General features: G+C 40.3%; 1 protein-coding gene across 1 annotated transcript; it reads left to right on the top strand.

Moving 5' to 3' along the window:
• The first annotated feature begins 16,259 nt into the window (after nt 1-16,259).
• Nucleotides 16,260-19,218, top strand: LOC130716277 (protein SHI RELATED SEQUENCE 1-like). The gene is made up of 3 exons (XM_057566488.1): nt 16,260-16,505; nt 16,610-17,709; nt 18,419-19,218. The coding sequence occupies exons 2-3, from the start codon at nt 17,136-17,138 to the stop codon at nt 18,811-18,813; spliced, it is 969 nt and encodes a 322-aa protein (XP_057422471.1). The 5' UTR covers nt 16,260-16,505; nt 16,610-17,135; the 3' UTR covers nt 18,814-19,218.
• Nucleotides 19,219-19,480: the final 262 nt, after the last annotated feature.

The raw sequence follows: 19,480 nt of genomic DNA, 5'->3' as shown, positions 1-19,480 counted from the left end.
TATGTTCAACTAAATTAACCCATCACGTTTTATTAAGAACTAAACACCACTAGAAATAAAGGAGGGATGTTGAAGATATTTGTTTGGAGCCCCTGATTTAGTTTAGGAAATCCTATAATCTTAACTATTTTAGTATTTACATTTAGATTTAAGTCACTGAAATTTAGAATATATTTGAACAAAGTGGTAAAGACAAAGAATTGAATGTAAAAGAAAAGAAAAAAAGGAAAATCGCATGGAAAATCAATTGAAAATGGAATTTGACGATGATTTTGATTTCTGAAGTAATATCTTGTATTCAAAGACCCTCAAGCAATGCAAATTTGGGTTGACACAATTGTATATAGGTTTCCAATTTGATTTTCACATTCCCATAAGTGTAGGGATCGAATTTCCTTGTGTCCATTAAAATTTGAATTTGTGAGCAACCCTTCTCGGAGAAATCGGCTCCGATGCTTCTACTAAAGAGTCGGTCTCTTCTGACCTCTCTAGCATGTCACAGGCTCTACCCTATAATCTTAATGTTTTTCGTTCTGTTCTACCAATTTTTTTAACAAAAAAGACTCTCAACCCACATCATATAATCTCGTTGCAAATGTCAAATCTAAAATCCAATGTGTAATAAATTAAGGAATTTTATCATTCAATAAATAGGATTAATTGTCAAATTAGTCTCTGAGTTTGTAAGCGAGTTTGATTTTAATCTCTCTGAGAAAAATGACGTTTAGTGGCAGTTATATATACAATTGGTTTTTGACCGCCACTAAACGTCATTTTTTCTCAGAGAGATTAAAATCAAACTCGCTTAGAAATTCAAGGACTAATTTAACTATTAACCTTAATAAATATTTTATTGGTGAAGCTCCAATTTTGTTTTGCGGTGGTTTTGAAACACAAGAGTATAAAACTTATATGACTGAGAACTAGAACTACAATATTGTCTTTATGACATAAATTGATTAAAATATGATGTTTTTTTTTTATGAAGAAGATACTTTCATCCACAGTAGAATACCATTTATCGTGCATGCTAAATTAGTTATTGACAACATCAAATTTATTAGAGCATCTTCAATGTTAGTTCTTAGTTCTTAACATTATTAATGCGGGTCCGTACTGCCACATGTGCTTAAGCAACGTTTTGAAGATTTTGCTTCAATCATGAGTTCTTAGTTCTTAGCACTATTCATTTGGCCCCACAATACCATTATATTAGTAATATTTTTTATTTTCATATAATGTTGATTTAAATTTAAAAGCTAATTCAATACTTAAATTGAATGAGTTGATGAATGAGAGAAAAAAAAATTAATTTTTTATGCTAAGAACTCAAAAAGTAAAACTCCTTATATGAGAACCTAGTACTTATTTTTAAGAACTAAGAACTCTACGTCATCCTCTCCAGTGGTTAAGAACTCAGTTCTTAGTTCTTAACTCAAAAATAAGAATTAAGAACCTTGCATTGGAGATGCTCTTAGTAAGCTACTGACGAATTTGTAAAATCTGCTAGTAAATGCTAAATATGAAGTGTTTATGTTAGTCGTGTGGCCTTCAATATCCTTCAAATGTAAAATGAGTTTGACTCATCAGACTCTCATATTCGGCCCATTCCTTTTATAAGTTGAGTAGCGATTTCAACTCAATAACACACTTTTAACCTATTTTGACCCACTCAATCACTCAATCCCTAATTTTAAATATTTATATAGAAATAGTAAAATAGTAATATTTCGTCTATTTTAGAAAGATTGTTATTTAAAGTTGTGACACAAAAGTAAGATGATTGGACTATTGAAGTATTTGAGCATCTACATCCATAATACTCACTAAAATATCTACACTTTATTTTTTACAATTCCTCGTAATGCCACATCATATACACCACTTTACTAACTTTTTACTCCAACCTAACAACTCTTAAAAGTGTTTATAGTGGATCCCACCATCAATATCACATTTGTATATTTTATTATTTATCTCAATTTTAATCTAATTATATTAATTGTAAGTGCTTGTAATAAATACAAGCTCATTTTTCAAGTCTAGTATAGAGTATCTATTCCCACATAATCATCTTTGTCATGTTGGAATTGAATATGTGCTCTAATGGTAATAAATACTCATATATGAGTATGTATTTAACATTAGATACTATCATTGGAGATGCTCTAATGTTACTAAAACACCTCTATTTAATTTTACTAGAAACATGCACAACTATTAAATTATACCTTGGATAGAGATAAATGTAGTAGTAATTGACAAAAAAAAGTTGTGGATAATTAATACTCTCTTCGTTCCAGAAAATTTGTTGTTTTGCACCATTTTTCAATATCCCAAAATGTTTGTTGTTTTAGAAAACCAATGCATTTTTTGCTAATTTTTTCCACCTCTACCCTCATTTAATACATTTTCTCTCACTTATCACATTTCATATTAACCAACCACAACTCTTCTCTATTAATTACAATCTTCTCAATCTAAGTACAATTTAATAGTTGCACATCATACTAGTAAAATTAAATAAGGGCAATCTAGTCAAATTATGCTATCAATCATTGTTTTCTTACTCTTTGTGTCACAACCTTAAACTACAAATTTTCTGAAACGGAGGGAGTATATATATGAAATGTGATAAGTGAGAGAAATTTTATTAAATGAGGTTATAGATGGTAATTTTTTTTTTGAAACAAATGCATTAGTTTTCTTTCTTTTTTGATACATCGGAAAAGAATGGATTGGTTTCCTAAACAATAAAACCTTAATAAAAAATAGTTACTAGAAAAACAATTTTTCTAGAACGGAGAGAGTAGTATCGTATAAATATCACTCTCAACTTTTATTTGACTCTTATTTAAAAAAAAAAACTTAAAATCACATCATTTTATTTTTAAATTTTTCTTTCATAAACTTTTCCCTCATTTTCACTTATAACATCTCCGATGTCAGTTCTTAATGTTTAGTTCTTTGCACTATTATTGTGGGTTCGTATTACCACATGTGTTAAGCAACTCTCAAGCAACTTTTGCATATTTCGCTTCAACCACAAGTTTTTAATTTTGAATTCTTAGCACTATTTATCTAGTTCTACCACATCACATTATTTATAATTTTTATTTTCATAAAATAATAAAACAAAACTTATAAATTAATAAAGTAATTTGGAGGATGAGAGAAAAAAATGTTTTTTTATATTAAGAACTTATATAACAAAGTTGCTTATATAAGAACTAGTTCTTATTTTTAAGAACTAAAAATTTCACGTTAGTCATTTTTGATATTTAGAAACTTCTTTCTTAGTTTTTAAGTAATGATCTCACCTCTAAAAACTAGCATTGCTGTTAAATCTAAACAAATTAAGTAAGCTCTATAAGCAGAATTGTTCAATGTGCCCCCGCACGTGAGGATCATACCTGAAGTTTAGTTAACGTGATCATGAAAATTAGTGTTGGATGACGATAGTGATAATAATACATATTATTATATTATAAATATGATAATGATTATGAGATGAGATGTATAAAGTATAATATTTATTTATAGGAATGAGTAAAGGTAACTAATTTTGGATAGGTGTGTATGGGGCAGTCTGCATCTGCAAGTCACAGGTTCTGCTACCTGCACGACTCTGCCGTACGGCTCCGAGTCACTGCCCTAAGCCTCATGCGCCGGCGTTGCAGACCGGCAGGCACCATCTCTTTTTACCACCATCTATGTTTTCTTTTAAATTAATTAACAATTACAATAAAGGTGAGAGATGAATTTATTGATACATTCACGCTCTTCTTTTTTATTATTGCAATTTCATTTTTTAGAATATGCTATGTAGTTTTGGTCTCTAAAGTAAATTTCATTTTTCGTCCCACACATTTCCTTTGGATTCTTGTACTTCAAATTTGATGAGTTCTCATGCTATTTTTATTCACTATGTTATGATTTTTTAATACATACTTAATTTTAAATTATAAGATGTTGTCGTTAATCTGGCCTCCTTGTAGAAATTTAGATCGGAAGAACGGTTTGGCTGATTAGAGCTTTTCTAATTCTAATTCCTATCAACTTAAACACACACACATATTTAATAAATATGCAATATTTAAATTAGGTGAAAGAAATGGAGAGACTTCCATCGTTACCCCAAGTCTTTAAGCGTACTCACATGGAGAAGAAAAATAATAGTTGGGTAGATAAGAGATATGAGGATGTATTTGAAAGTATAATAAAATATTAATTTGATTTTTAGTTGATTTGTAAACATGATTTAATAATAAAAACTCTTACTATTGACTAAATTTGATGAAAAAGTTAGTCAATCTTCAACTAATATTGACTCCATCGCTGCTATAAAGCTCAAGGTTGATGCGGCCAGAGAGGAGAATATGGGACGAATTTACGGTGCATATGACATGGTCGCTCATTACAAATTGTGTGTCGAATCCTTGACACAAGAGCCAACAAATAATGCTCCTCAAAGATTAACTCCTAAAGATAGTGAAACTAGGCGCTAGTTACAAGCAGATAATATATATCTAAAATAAATAGTAGCGGAGCAAGCTAGGGAAACAACCACCTTTAAAAAAGACGCAGTTAATAACTGAAGCTGGGTTTCCATCTACATCCGAAGACAATTCATTTTTTCTCCTTAGCTCTTAGTTCAGTTCGGTAGAACGCGGGTCTCCAAAACCCGATGTCGTAGGTTCAAATCCTCCGCGAGCAAGGAGTGCCACGCACGAGCGGAGCGAAAACAATGCAGGGGAATTCATAGTTGGGAGCATATAAAAATGTAAGATTTAGTTACGATTAGAAATAAACTTTCCCAGTCGATTAGAATTAAGAAAATCCTGTCCTTGTGGAAAAAGAAAAACGGAGCACCTAACAACGTATCTTCACAGACCAAGAACTACGAGATCACCCCTTTCATTCTGGGGTGACGGCGGGAAAACATCACATACCAGGGGGCAGCGCTCTTCCTTTGAATTTGTCGACCGGTTCGAACCGCAGGGAACCGTAGCATGGAAGATGTCTAATCCTTTTGCAGCCGCAAGGCTGGCTAATCGTACACAGCTGGCTCGAATACCCCTGGTTCTGGAAGGCACCATCTGTCAGAGAAAAAAAAAACGATCGGCTCTTGTAGGTGCCATTTTGGAGTTTTATCGACAATTTGCTTGTGCGGGCGGAGATCCAGTATGGACTGGGCGAGCCCCTAGAGGGGCAACGCCCAGCATGTATCCCGCCCTGAGGCGGGGCCCTGGCCTCCAGATGGGCCTTGACCTCGGAGGCCCAATTGGCCCAATAGGTAGTACCCAAGCTCTATAAATAGGAGGTAGTTATCAAGTGTAGGGGACTTTTGGCTCATTTGATGAAATAACACTCGAAATTCAACACTCTCTCTCTCATTCTAATTCTCTCTTAGCACAATCCCTCTACCTCTAGGTACTATACCTCTCTTCAATGTTCACTCCCAGAACATTTGGCGCCGTCTGTGGGGACTGTAAACTTTCTACTCCCATTCACGTAGATTGATTGTGCATGAAGTTACCTCTGATTGTGATTAGGCAATTCTCTGGTTTTCTGATTTTGATTCTGTGACTAGTGATTGGTTTTCCGATCGAGTTTGCATCGTTTCTGGTTTGGATGGAGACTCGACGCAGGAGGCAACATCATTCACCAATGCGACAGCGGATTTCGCCGCCTCGGCGGCCTCATCGTGTGGTCCTGGATTCTCCGGTACAAACGACAGGAGTACAATCGCCTTCTCCTTCTCCATCACCTCCTGTACCACCACCTCCTCCATCGCCTTCACAGGTGGGATCTCTGGAGCGCTCACCAGAGAATTCACCTGCTCCGGAACAACAATCGGCGGTGACACAGGAGCAATGGCGCCATTTGATGCGCAGCATTGGCAACATCCAGCAGCGGAATGAGCGTCTACAGGCTCAGTTAGATTTCTACCGTCGCGAGCAGCGAGATGATGGAAGCAGAGAAGCAGATTCCGTGGCTGAGTTCCGTCCGTTCTCGGAAGATGTCGAGAGTGTGGCGATTCCGGATAACACGAAAACGTTAGTTCTGGATTCTTACAGCGGAGATTCCGATCCGAAGGATCATCTTCTGTATTTTAATACGAAGATGGTGATAATTGCGGCGTCAGATGCGGTGAAGTGCAGGATGTTTCCATCGACGTTCAAATCGACGGCGATGGCGTGGTTCACAACTTTGCCGCGCGGATCGATTTCAAATTTCAGAGACTTCTCATCCAAGTTTCTAGTGCAATTCTCGGCGAATAAGAATCAGCCGGTGACGATCAACGACCTATATAATATTCGCCAGCAAGAAGAAGAATCACTGAAAGAGTACATGGCAAGGTACAGCGCAGCGTCGGTCAAGGTTGAAGACGAGGAGCCTCGAGCTTGTGCTTTAGCATTTAAAAACGGTTTGCTACCGGGAGGGTTGAACAGCAAATTGACACGTAAGCCGGCGCGTTCGATGGAGGAGATGCGTGCTCGCGCCAACACTTATATTCTTGATGAGGAGGACGACGCTTTCAAAAGAAAGCGCGCGAAGTTGGAAAAGGGCGACACGTCGCCCAAGCAGCGATAAAAGGAGGAGTTTCAGATCGGTGGCAAGGCGGAGGGGAAAGAACAAGGTGCGTTCACGAGAGAATGACAGATCGAGATTCAGCGTGAAGGCGCATCCAGCGATGGCAGATCGGAGCAACACGGTTCAGACCGACAATGAAGAACGTCAACAGAGGTGAAGCTTCAGATCGAGGAAGCATGTAGGCAAGGGAGAGCAGATCGGTAATGACGAAGAAAAGAACAAAGGCGAGGAATCTGTCCAGAGCACAATACATGAGGAGCAGAGCCAATCCCGAGACGTTGGAATTCTGGCGGGCACGTTTTTGCTTTGGCGGGCACGTGTTGAAGTTAGGCGGTGAGCAAATCCTGGCGAGCACGTTTGCTTTGGCGAGCACGTGTTGGCTTTGGCGAGCACGTTTTGAAGGTAGGCGGCGAGCTAGTGTTGTTGGCGATGGAGTTCGACGGCGAGAGAATGTCGTTGGCGTTGGAATCAAGCACGTTTTACTCCGGCGGCGGAATTCTGGTGGGCACGTTTTGTTTTGGCCATGGAAGTTTGGCGAGTAAAGCGTTGCTATGGTTAAGATCGCTGGCCAACAAATTTTCCAATTCCTTCAAACTTTTCCTCCATCTTTCATTTGATTCCCTTCTCAGTTGTTGTATTTCCTAATTTTCTTATTTTGAAGTTGGTATTAGAAGTTATATTGTCTTCACTAGTTTTGATTCAGACAGAGAGGAGCAAATCGGATCAAAGAGAAAGAGTGGGTGAATTGAGGCACACCATTAAAGTTTTGTGAAACTTGGAAGACTCTTCCATAAGCGGTTTGTTATTGGGTGGGACAAGCTCCTGATGGCGCGATTTAGTTACAAAGTGAAACAAGTTTCACGATGAACTAAATTAGCCCCGGAAAAGCCCACGTAACAACCGGATTCATTGGCGATGTGTGGGGTACAAATTGCCCATTCTACTGAGCACCGCTTTGGTAATCCAACTGGCCATTGGAACCCAAAGCACTTTGAGTCCCGAAAAGGGACGATCACACCAAGGGTGGCGACCTACAGCTAGGGTGGTGACCTCATGCCAAAGGGTGGCGACCAAACGCTATGGGTGGCGACCTGTAAGACTCAGTTTTTAGACACACAAAAGTCGCCAAAAGGGTGGCGACCTCACGCTAAGGGTGGCGACCTACCGCAAGAGGGTCGCGACCTACCGCAAGAGGATGGCGACCTACCGCTAAAGGGTCGCGACCTACCGCCAAAAATGAGGGTAGCGACCTACCGCAAAATGGTGGCGACCTACCGCAAGAGGGTCGCGACCTACCGCAAGAGGGTCGCGACCTACCGCCAAAAATGAGGGTAGCGACCTACCGCAAAATGGTGGCGGCCTTACGCTGAGAGTGGCGAGCAAGTCAAACTAATTTCTTATAAGGCTAAAGCAAGATGGTGATGACGATGCGGCGGCGACTAAAAAATGTACGGCGGAAGCATTCCAACATGATTTACAAAATATCCAACGGCGATATAAAAAGCTATGGCGAAGGGTTGCTTAAACATAGACGAATGGCGGAAAAGTACACTACAAGGTGACAGTAAAAGCTAAAGTAATGTTAAAATTACATTATTCATTGTTTTCTTTCTCCTGTTCTTCTTCTTCCTCTTCTTCTTCAGTCGCTGTCCAGAGGTGTTGGTCAATCAGGGGAGGATCGTCGGGACCAACCAGTCCTTCGGCGGTTATTTCTTTCATTACTCCCATGGCGCTAAAGTCAAAGTTCGGGTACAAATGTTGGGCCTGATCTTTGGCGAGGTAGAAACCGCGCTCGCGGTTGTCAAGGGCGATGTCAGCGGCTTGTTCCCTCGCCTCAGTGGCTTTGGCCTTCTCCGTCGCCAGCTCGTCCTCTAGTCTCTTGATCTTTGCCAGTTGGGAAGCAATCTCAGCATCTTTCGTGGCGAGGGCCTCGGCATGAGTTTCGGTCGCTTTCTTGATCTCCTCGGACGTAGCCTGCATCACCGCCTCCATGTCAGACTTCGCCAAGGCCAAGGACTCCGCAGACTTTTTCTCTTGCTCCGCCAACGCCTTCTTCACTAACTCCAGCTCAGCGCGCAGTATGGCAAGCTCTGACTCCTTAGCAATCAGTGCCTCGCCTCGGGCGATCAAGTCCTTCTCAGCTTGCTCTTTTTCCTTTTTGCAAGCTTGAAGGCTTGCATCAAGCTCATCTGCTTCTTCCTTCATCAGCGCCAGCTGATCCTCCAGCTCGCCGATTTTAATCCCCGCCGTGCCAATCATCTTGTCGGCATAGACTTTGTCTTTTCCTGCCTGCGTCGCCAGTTTGTCGAAACGCTTTTCCCAAGCAGCGGCGGCTTCTTGATGCTTAGCACTTTCGGCCTTCAACCGCTCAGCTTCAACGGTGGCGGCATTGAACTTCTCAAATGCGTGAGCAAAGATGCACCCAGCGCGTAGGAGGCAAGCAAGAGTCTCCTCCTTGGTGTCATTAAGGCCCCGACTCAAAACTTCTTTTTCTATGACGTCACGGTTAAGACCAGCAAGTAAGAATTCTGAGGGTTCAATGGCGTTGGGGAGCATATTATAATAGCTTGAAGAACCGACCTCGGGAGCAGGGGCTTGTTCAATTTGAGCCGCTTCAGAGGTAGTGGCAGCGCCAGGACAGGATTTTTCCCCTTGATGAGGCGGGGAAGGCATGGAGCCCGCATCATGTGTTGAGGGCGGGCTAGGAGGCGCATCTTGGCGAGGGGGAGACTTCGGGGTTTCATTTTCTTTTTCCTTCTCTCCAATAGGAGTGTCGGAAGACGCAGCAGCTTTTGTGGCGTTGACGCCGGCGGAGGCGGCTGTGGCGCCAACAGAGGACTCAGCGGCAACAGCAGCGGTCGCACCGGCGGTGGCAGGAGTAGAAGCTGGTACGGTGGTTGGCTCGATAGCCGCGACGACGGAGGCTTCAGTGACATTTTTGCCTTTAGGCGCAGCAGCAGTGGTGGGCTGAGCGCCAGGGTTGGATGTGCCGGCGCCGGAGGAGGCTTTGACCAATCTTCTCCTCTTGGGAGCTTTGGTGCTCTCGGCTTGGTTCTCAGCACCGCCCCGTTTTTTCGCGTCGCCCTCAGTGTTGAATTTTGGGGAAAAGCGAGCCATTCTCCTCTCGCGGGCCTTCAAGAGCTCGGCGTTCGTGAAATTCATATCTTCTATAACAATAAAAAAATACGATCAGTGACAACATAGGAGACGAGAAAGGAAATGTCAATAATAAAAGTGAGCTATGGGCAACCTAAGTATTTGGGAGTTCTTGAGAGGTCAGCGCCCTCAAGGACTGTTGTGCAGTCAAGGATGGGAAGTGGGGCAAGGAGATTAAGAAAGGCTTTGTCGTTGGCGGACAAAGATTCCTCTGAAGGATCGGTGATCCCATTGGGCTTCTCCGTCCAGTAAAGAGGAAAAAGGGCGGTCCCGTCTCTAAGGGTGAATGCCTCTGGGTAGGCGGGATGAACCGCCACACGGAAGTACTTCCGTGCGAAGGAGGACTTCGCGTTACTTTTGTGGGGATGCAAGCACTTCCGGCCGGCTCGGGCCTTCAAGGAAATCCATCCTTTGTTTTTGATGGACTTGGGGTCGACGTCGTAGAAGAAACTGGTGGGGGATGGGGCGATGCCGACAGCGGCGCTTAAGATTTCAAAACATCGAATGAAGGCCCAAGCGTTAGGGTGGAGTTGGCAGGGAGCCGCGTTGATGTCGCGGAGGACGGTTTGGACAAAGGGCGAGAAAGGAAGCCTGATTCCAAGCTCGCTAAACATGTATTCATACGCAAAGAAAAAATGGGATCTCTTTACGTCGCCGTCTGGCTTATGAAGCTAGGGGCGGTCCCCAGGACTGCAAATCCAGATCCTGAGTTTCGCGCTAAACTCATCGTCATTCGACAAACCACCCAGGGAGTTCACGAACTGCACGATGAGATCGCTGTTCTGGAAAATAGAAGGTTGGTCTATAGCCTCGTGAGTGGGGGCTATTTGGAATGGAAGGGGCAGAGTGGCGTAGGTTTTTAGTCGGTAAGGTGGGATCTCCGGGGCCTCTAAACGGAGGCCGCCGGCGGCGGTGGCATCAGGGTCGCTTCCGGAGGAAGAAGAGGAGTGGTTAGGGGAGGTAGGGCTTGAAGCCATTTTTAGAAGACAGTGAAGTGAAAGAAAGGAAAAGATGAGTATGTGTGTGATGCAAAGATAAGGACAGTGGGACTCACTGGAGTAGGATGTGAAGAGTGGGTAGCGGAAAGGGTGATAAGCGACGGCTCCGGAGCGGAAGTGGGCAGAGGGAGTTTGGTAAGCGATTAGGGAAGTAAAGAGGGGTCTCGGAAAGGGATGACTGTGGGGAAGAAGGGTTTTATAGGGGAAGGGGAGAAGCTGGAAGGGTGACGCGTGTTGGACGCGTGTGGAAGGTTGGAAGTCATGATGGTTTTGGGGAGGTGGGTCGCGTGCAATGGGGAGTTACTGCGCACGATGGGACGGTTATGAAAGGTGAAGTGACGGTTCCGGAGAAAGAGGGAAATTGATGTAACCGGCACATCACGTGGGGCACCCAAGGGCGATCGTATCTGACAACGGGACCCAGTTTTCAAGCAGCCAAACAAGGGAGTTCTGCAGGGAAATGGGCATACAGATGAGGTTCGCCTCTGTTGAGCATCCGCAGACGAACGGGCAGGTGGAATCTGCAAACAGGGTAATCCTGCGAGGACCAAGACGACGGCTTGCGGAGGCTAAGGGAGCTTGGTTGGATGAACTTCCGGTGGTGCTGTGGTCGTACAACACCACCGAGCAATCTACTACAAGGGAAACCCCCTTTAGAATGACCTGCGACGGCTCCGGAGCGGAAGTGGGCAGAGGGAGTTTGGTAAGCGATTAGGGAAGTAAAGAGGGGTCTCGGAAAGGGATGACTGTGGGGAAGAAGGGTTTTTATAGGGGGAGGGGAGAAGCTGGAAGGGTGACGCGTGTTGGACGCGTGTGGAAGGTTGGAAGTCATGATGGTTTTGGGGAGGTGGGTCGCGTGCAATGGGGAGTTACTGCGCACGATGGGACGGTTATGAAAGGTGAAGTGACGGTTCCGGAGAAAGAGGGAAATTGATGTAACCGGCACATCACGTGGGGCAGCCACGTGAGGCGGATAGAGATTTGAAAGGGTTTTAAAAATAAGGGAAAGCGCGAAAAGCCTCGCCACTATAAGGATCAAACACCATCGCCTGACGGGTGACACCAACAACAAAGTTCAGTCGCTCGCCGGGGTTACCGCCAGTCAATGATTGAATGATCAGCACATAACCCATGCCTGCCACCTTTTCCGCCGGCGAACGATCATACACGTGCTCCAACTTATCGCCAATACGAAGTAATCGTTCTCGCCGCTTGTGGACTAGTGGACTTGCCAGCTCGGGTTGCTCGTCAAGTCAGTGGACTGGGTAACTGAAAATGCAAGTTTCCTTTTGCTCACGCCATGTTGGCGATATAGTTTACTTCTCTTTTCTCAAGCCATGTTGGCAGTGCAAATTCTGGTGTACTGTAAGACATATGTAAAAGCATTTAAAAGACACCCTTAGCTCTCGTACCTCGAGCTCGGTGTCTTGTGGACTAGTGGACTGGGCGAGCCCCTAGAGGGGCAACGCCCAGCATGTATCCCGCCCGGAGGCGGGGCCCTGGCCTCCAGATGGGCCTTGACCTCGGAGGCCCAATTGGCCCAATAGGTAGTACCCAAGCTCTATAAATAGGAGGTAGTTATCAAGTGTAGGGGACTTTTGGCTCATTTGATGAAATAACACTCGAAATTCAGCACTCTCTCTCTCATTCTGATTCTCTCTTAGCACAATCCCTCTACCTCTAGGTACTATACCTCTCTTCAATGTTCACTCCCAGAACACAGTATTTCCTGATAAAATCATAAAAGTGAGGATGAGGAATAAAATTAACTTTGTTTTTTTAAAAAGGTCACCAATGGCTATGGTTGTTGGTAAACTGCGTCTAATTTCAGATTGGTAATTTACCGACTGTTATTTCCGTCGCAAAATTAACAACGGATAATATATTACTGTTGAGTGAAATGACCAAGGCTTTTGGGTCTTCGGTTAACTGTCGGTAATTCAAGATTATCGACGGTTATGTGTTCTTATCGACAACTATTGACCAACAATGATATATACACACCTCATGTTTTAAACACTTCATTTCCACCTATTTTTATTTTTACCTCTCTCCTCTTAACATCTATCACATCTCATATTTTCTCTCTTACTTTTTCTTTTCTTCCAATCTCTCTCCTCCTCCACCTCTCTCCACCTCATTTTAGAGGTGTGAACATAACATTATTCACTATTGACTGCCTGTAATTTTTTTTTTCTTGTAGTGATACATAAATATCTTTTGGAGCATGAATATTATCCATGAGCCGCAAAGAACGTATTTGTGTTGGATGAAGACCTTCGAAAGTGCTTGGAATAGAGGCTCCAAGTGTGAATTGCTAATATGACTTTTCCAGTGCAATCAAATTTGATTTCGTTTCCCGCAGTGTCGTCAAAATGTTCTTCATGTATTCGAGCAAGATGACTCTTTCAATCTTCGGTGGTTGTACAACTCTAAATGAATTTCCAGCACGACGGATCAATGTAAGACATTTCGAGGGAGGTACCTACAAATACACTTTAATACCAAAGTCAGTGTATGAGTAAAGAGAGTAAAACTCAAAATCGTGGTAGAATAATGGATTATCCAAATGAGTAATGTCTATTTAATTAAACGATCAAACATTCATTTATAAAGCACGATGTGACTTATAATTGTGGCACTTGGCCTTAGTGAAGCTTTTGAGTAAGACTTATGATATGATGACTATATTTGTGCAACCTTTAAGTGTTTAATGATTGTGTCACATCTTCATTTCACTTGACTAACTATTGAACGAAAGAAATCTCGTTTATGGGCAGTGCAGGATCCCCTATTAGGTTTAATATTCATTTGAGTCGAGCAGAACATATGTGTGTGAAATGATATACTATGATGAAAATAGAAATAGTTTGAATATTTTACATCATCCATGCAATGGTGATGCTTAGATACATTTGGGTATATTTATCGAGAATGAGAAAAAAATGTAAGGCTTTTTTTTGTTGTTGTATTAGATTAAATGACACATTTTTTTTTTGAACGGTTCATTAAATGACACTTTAAAAGGGGTAATTATTGCAAGTTTGAAAATCATAAATATTTTTTTTGGTTAGCCCAAGTTTTTCCCATGAACTAGGATTAAACTCCAACATCATAGTAATTGGAATAAAATTTAAGATTCATTTCATGAACTAGTATCAAACTCCAACCTCATAGTGAAAGAATAAATAAAGCTAATCAGTATATCTTACCTTATGTTCAAAAATCTTAAATATGTAAGAAAAAAAAACCCAACACTAATTGGAATAGAAATGAAAGAACTCTATGCGAATTTTTTTCTTTTAAAGGATAATCTTAATAAATGTTCGTGGCATATTGACTGAATTTTTTACAATGGAACTATTTATTGGAAAATAAAGCATTCAATGAATTTCTATATTGAAATGTTGGATATTTTTCATATTTTTAACTAGTTAACTAACTATCACCATTAACATTCGTTGACATTTACTTTTTGGTCGAAAAAAAAGAGACCAATAAACAAAGTATGATGACATGCAATATGGCTGCTTTTTGAGATAACATGATTATTTTCATGGGAATCTGATCTAGTTGCTTTTTTTTTTTCCATTCAGCAAAAAGAAGTTGCTTCTTTTTCACCAGCCAATCTCCCTGCCTGAAAATAACAAATTACTCGGCCACTACCTGATAGTCAATTGTAATTTGCAAATGCAAACATACATAATATTCAATATTGATTTAAAGTCAACACATTATTCTCTTATTTTAAATTTTATGCGTTACATATATCCTGAAAATTTATATTTATTGAATTTAATGGATATGCACCGTCAGTGTAAAATAGTTTTACACTACGTGGCAGACATTGATTGGATGTCCGTGTAAAACTATTTTACACTGACAGTGCATATCCATTAAACTCATATTTATTAGCCCCTTTATAACAAAATTAAATTTTATTAAAATTGGTAAACATTTAAGAATGATTTGTTTTAATTTTGACAACAATGACAATAATAAAACATTAAAGTATAAACTATTTTTTACAGCAAAAGTATAAACTATTTATCATTCACTAAATTTTAAATAAAAATGAAGAAAAATGATTAAATGTATATAAATTATTTGTATAATTTTACAAAGTAGTAGTAATTATTCATCACACTATTTTTCTTTGCTTACTCTTCCTTCTACATTCTCTTCTACTGATTAAATAACTTAAATTAATCATTCTACCTTTTACCAAAAAAATTACTTAATTCATTTCACTTTCTATTCTCTTGTGTTCCTCTTATTTTCTTTCATCTCACATTTAGGTTTCTATGATTGTTTATTATAGATACATTTTCCATTTGGAATTTCAATGAAGTATTATTTGATTTTTTCATATAATACTCCTATGAAAATGATAAATTAAGAGAGATAACAGAAAAAATCACAGGATAAATTAGGAAAATAAATAATATGTTTTAAAATTAACATTAACAATATATTAATTGCATTTCTTAATATACGTGTTTATTCTTTTCCATGACAATTATTTTAAAACATAACTAAATGACAGCGAGGCAGAAAATGACATCGATGTGATAATATACTACCTCCGTTCTTTATTAACTGTCTACTTTAAAAAAAAATTGTTCTTATATATATATTCACTTAACTTTTTTCAAGAGCATATTAAATGATGTTTTCCAAATAATACCCTTGTGATTGTAGTAAATAAGGAAAAATAAAATACATTTAAGATGGTAAAATAGGAAAGCAAATAATATTTATTTGAAAATTAACAACATTAGCTGAGCTCCTGAATATGTGTACTTCTTTCTTCAGACAGTTAAATAGAAACAGAGGTAATAATAATTAAAACTAGAGATAATAAATACATATATGTGCAAGTATGCAATAATGATATGATTAAGAAATGGGAGAAATTAATTCTCAAGACAAATATCAATAAATGTTCTTAAAACAACTACTACTAAAAACAAAAGGGTTGTCTAAATGACACATGATAAAGTTTGGGTTAAATAACTCATTATACAATCACATTGGAGATAAGTGAGTTGGAATTTATATATTTTATTTATTAATTTATTTCTAACTTACTTATCTCTAATGTGATTACATAATGAGTTATATAACCCAAACTTTACCATGAATCATTTAGACAACCCAGAAATAAATTCAATAAAATTAGATACTACTACAATTTAATTTTTTTGAAATAATCAAAATATAAACGAAAATTGAATGAAAGTAAAAATAATAAGAAATTAATGAGCACAAAAGGGGCAAGTGTCACGAAAAGCAGCGGGTTTTCCGGTGCAAAGGACGAGGGACGCAGAAAGCTGTTTCCGAGACACGTGGACAAACTCCTAACCGTTGGACGAGCATGGGAATTTTGACGAACGGCTGAGATGAGATCGAAGAGTAGATGACATTCATTCATTCAAGAGAGAAAAAGAGAGAAGAGAAGGAGTTAACACTGTTGTGAGTGTGTGTAGTGGTTTTTTGTCACGGTGTGAAGTTAATCACACAGGCTTCAGACACAAAAGGAGAAACTGGTCAGAAGTAGAAAAAGAGCTCATAAACTCTGCTGAAAAAATCAGAAAGAGAAAGAGAAAGAGAAAGAGAGTAAGACTTTTATTTATTAAATTGAAGGAAGCTAGCTGCCTGCATCAGAGCGTGTTACAGAGAGAGGGGCATGGCGGCGTTTGCAGGGATGGATAGCTGTAAAAAACAACAAACTACAACAACAACAACACTGTGGTACTGTTGGTCCTGTGTTATTAATTATTAATGCATCATAAAATTATATTATATTTTTTATTTCTACTACTACACACTATTACTACTACAACATACAAATGCAGAAGCCGGAGAAGCAGAATTGAAACTTGAAACCGCGATTAACGCTACCTAGCTGCACGACACTGTTCAACGTTGTCTTCTGTCCTAACCAACGAACCTTCAATTACCCTTTCCCCAGCTCCAACGAAACACAAACTAAAACACAACCCTTAACCAGAGACAAAAAAAAAAATGTGTCTGTCTCTCTCTGTTCTCGACACACACAAACACACGCCCAACAGTTATAAACTACTGTAACCTAGCTAGCTCCTCTCCCTCGATCTTCATCGTCTCTCTCTCACTCATCACAAATCCCAATTCTCAACCACTTGCTTCATTAATTCAACCAATAGTTACGAGATTTGGGTTTTTTCTTCTTTTCTTCTTTTTCAAAGGAGATAATTATTTGGTTTTTCACTTTTTCTTACATGCTTGTTGTTGCTTGCTTCTTCTCAAAACCCTATTCCTTCATCTTCAAACCTAACAACGGATCAGGTTTTCTGATATGGATTTCGAGTTAAAATTGAAGGCTGGGTCAGGTTTAACAAAATGGCTGGGTTGTTCTCATTAGGAGGAGGAGGAGGAAGAGGGAACCAGGAGGGGGAACATCACGGCGGTGAGATTCCCCCACCGGAAACCCTATTCTGGTACAAACCAAACGACGATGTTTCGTCGTATCGCGGCTTCGAGCTATGGAACCAGCACCAGCAGCAACAGCACCAGCAACAACAGGAAGTAGTTGGAGGAGCAGGGTTAAGGCCTCTCTACTCGGCGGTTGGGGTGGGATCCAGCAGCAGGGTGGTGGTGGGGTCAGATGATCAGAGATCATCGGCGGCGGCGGTGGGGTTTGTGAGGGCGTCGTCGTCGGGGGAGGGAGGAGGGATAAGCTGCCAGGACTGCGGGAACCAAGCGAAGAAGGATTGTCCTCACATGCGGTGCAGGACGTGTTGCAAGAGCCGAGGGTTCGATTGCCAGACGCACGTGAAGAGCACGTGGGTCCCCGCCGCCAAACGCCGTGAACGCCAGCAACAGCTCAACCCTGGTTTCCACAGAACAGACATTTCCAAACGCCCCAGAGATATCATCACTTCTCGTAATAACCAGCAGCTGCACTCTTCTTCAGGTAATATAACAACACTCACTCACTTACTTTCACATATGATTATGCTCTTCTTCTTCTTCTCTTCTCTCATGTATTCTTCTATTTTCTTCTGTTTTGTTGTTTTTTTGTGTCTGTGTTGTTTTGTCTTTGTTTTGGTCTGCTATAGAATCAGAAGCACTCGCAGTTTCCGTGATTGACTCTTTGGAGTGTAGAGTGTGGGTGAAATAATAAAGGACGGGAATATTAATAATTTAAAACAAAAAACATGAGAATCTTTTGGGTGAATGAGTGAGTGAGTGAGGGGAATGAATTATATTCATCACTGAAAAGAAAGATGAGAAAGTTTTGGAAGTATATCTGCAAACAAGGGAACCGTATCTATTGCGTGTGAATCAAAATCCAACCATCTTCGTATATTACCAGCTTTTCTTTTTTCTTTTTTCTTTTCCTTTACCAAATACACTGTTATTTAGTAGCCCTGACGAATGGATTCACAGGGAAGAAACTGTGTGTTGTGTGTGTCTCTAGATGCACTCATCGATCTCCTCTTTCTTAGCACATTCTCTTTCTCTTTCTCTTTCACATCCACACATTCACATTCACTAACTCCACTTTGGTTAAACATTATTTAATTTTATTTAGTAGACATTATTCTTCTAGTATCAAATGATTAAATGTAGAAAATGTCTAATGGCTTTTGGTTTTCTCTTCTACTTGTTGACAAAAAAAGGGTTAGAGCATGGAAATTTTCCGGCATTGGTGAGTTCTCCGGCAGAGTTCAGGTGTGTGAGGGTTAGCTGCGTGGACGATGCTGATGACAGGTACGCATATCAAACGGCTGTCAACATAGGAGGGCATGTCTTCAAAGGAATCCTCTATGACTATGGTCCAGACAACAACAACAATAATACTAGTCATGATAACAACATGAATGTTCATAATTACATGGCTGGGGATACCTCCCCCGCCGCTCTTGCCGGAGCTCAGCCGCTGAATCTCACCGCCGCTGTCACCGTTGTTTCGTCTTCTGGGGCACTTGTTGATCCTTCCTCCTTGTATCCATCTCCGGTTAACGCCTTCATGACAGGTAGTGGTACGCAATTCTTCCCTCGCACAAGATCTTGAAAAAAAGAAAAAAGAAAAGTTATGGAAATTGGCGTATATTTATTCGCCGCTACTTTTATTTCATCATGAACTTGGTGTTTGGTTCATTTGATGAAATATTATTATTGTCATGGCCTAGTGGTAAATTTGACTTTGACACCCATATTTTGTGTGAAGTATATGAGCTAAAGAGAAAGAAAAGAAAGGAAAGAACGAGAGAGAAAGAAAATATTTTTGTGCAAAATTTCAAATGCTTAGTTCAAGAATAGATCATTCTTCTTATCCTTCTTGAAAACTAGCTAAGCCTATATTTGTGACTTTGTATGTACGAAACAATGGGACATTATGGTTCTAATGTTGTAGCTTAGAGTGTAGAGTCTCAGCTTAACTGTTTCATTAATTATTACTTTATCGAGATTCTAATCATTCTCTTCGAGTCCCTCATTGTTGAATCATGTCACACTTTAGTTCTTGTTGTTGGATTTTTAATTGCTTTTTTTCCCTGTTTACCGTGTGTGCTTGCTGGGTTGGAATTGAACTGGAAACACTAAAGTTTTGATCCTTATTTGGATTGGGCTAACCCTCCAAGTGAACTTGATTCTTTCTTCCATATTTCGGAACATTGAAAGGTGAAAGATCCCTCTCTCTTCTTATTCTTCGCATGTGATGATACTGTAATTCCATTGCA

The sequence above is a fragment of the Lotus japonicus genome, chromosome 4, assembly GCF_012489685.1.
Source record: "Lotus japonicus ecotype B-129 chromosome 4, LjGifu_v1.2".
Taxonomy (NCBI): domain Eukaryota; kingdom Viridiplantae; phylum Streptophyta; class Magnoliopsida; order Fabales; family Fabaceae; genus Lotus; species Lotus japonicus.
The sequence above is the reverse complement of the archived record's forward strand: the minus strand, read 5'-3'. Positions and strand labels throughout refer to the sequence as shown.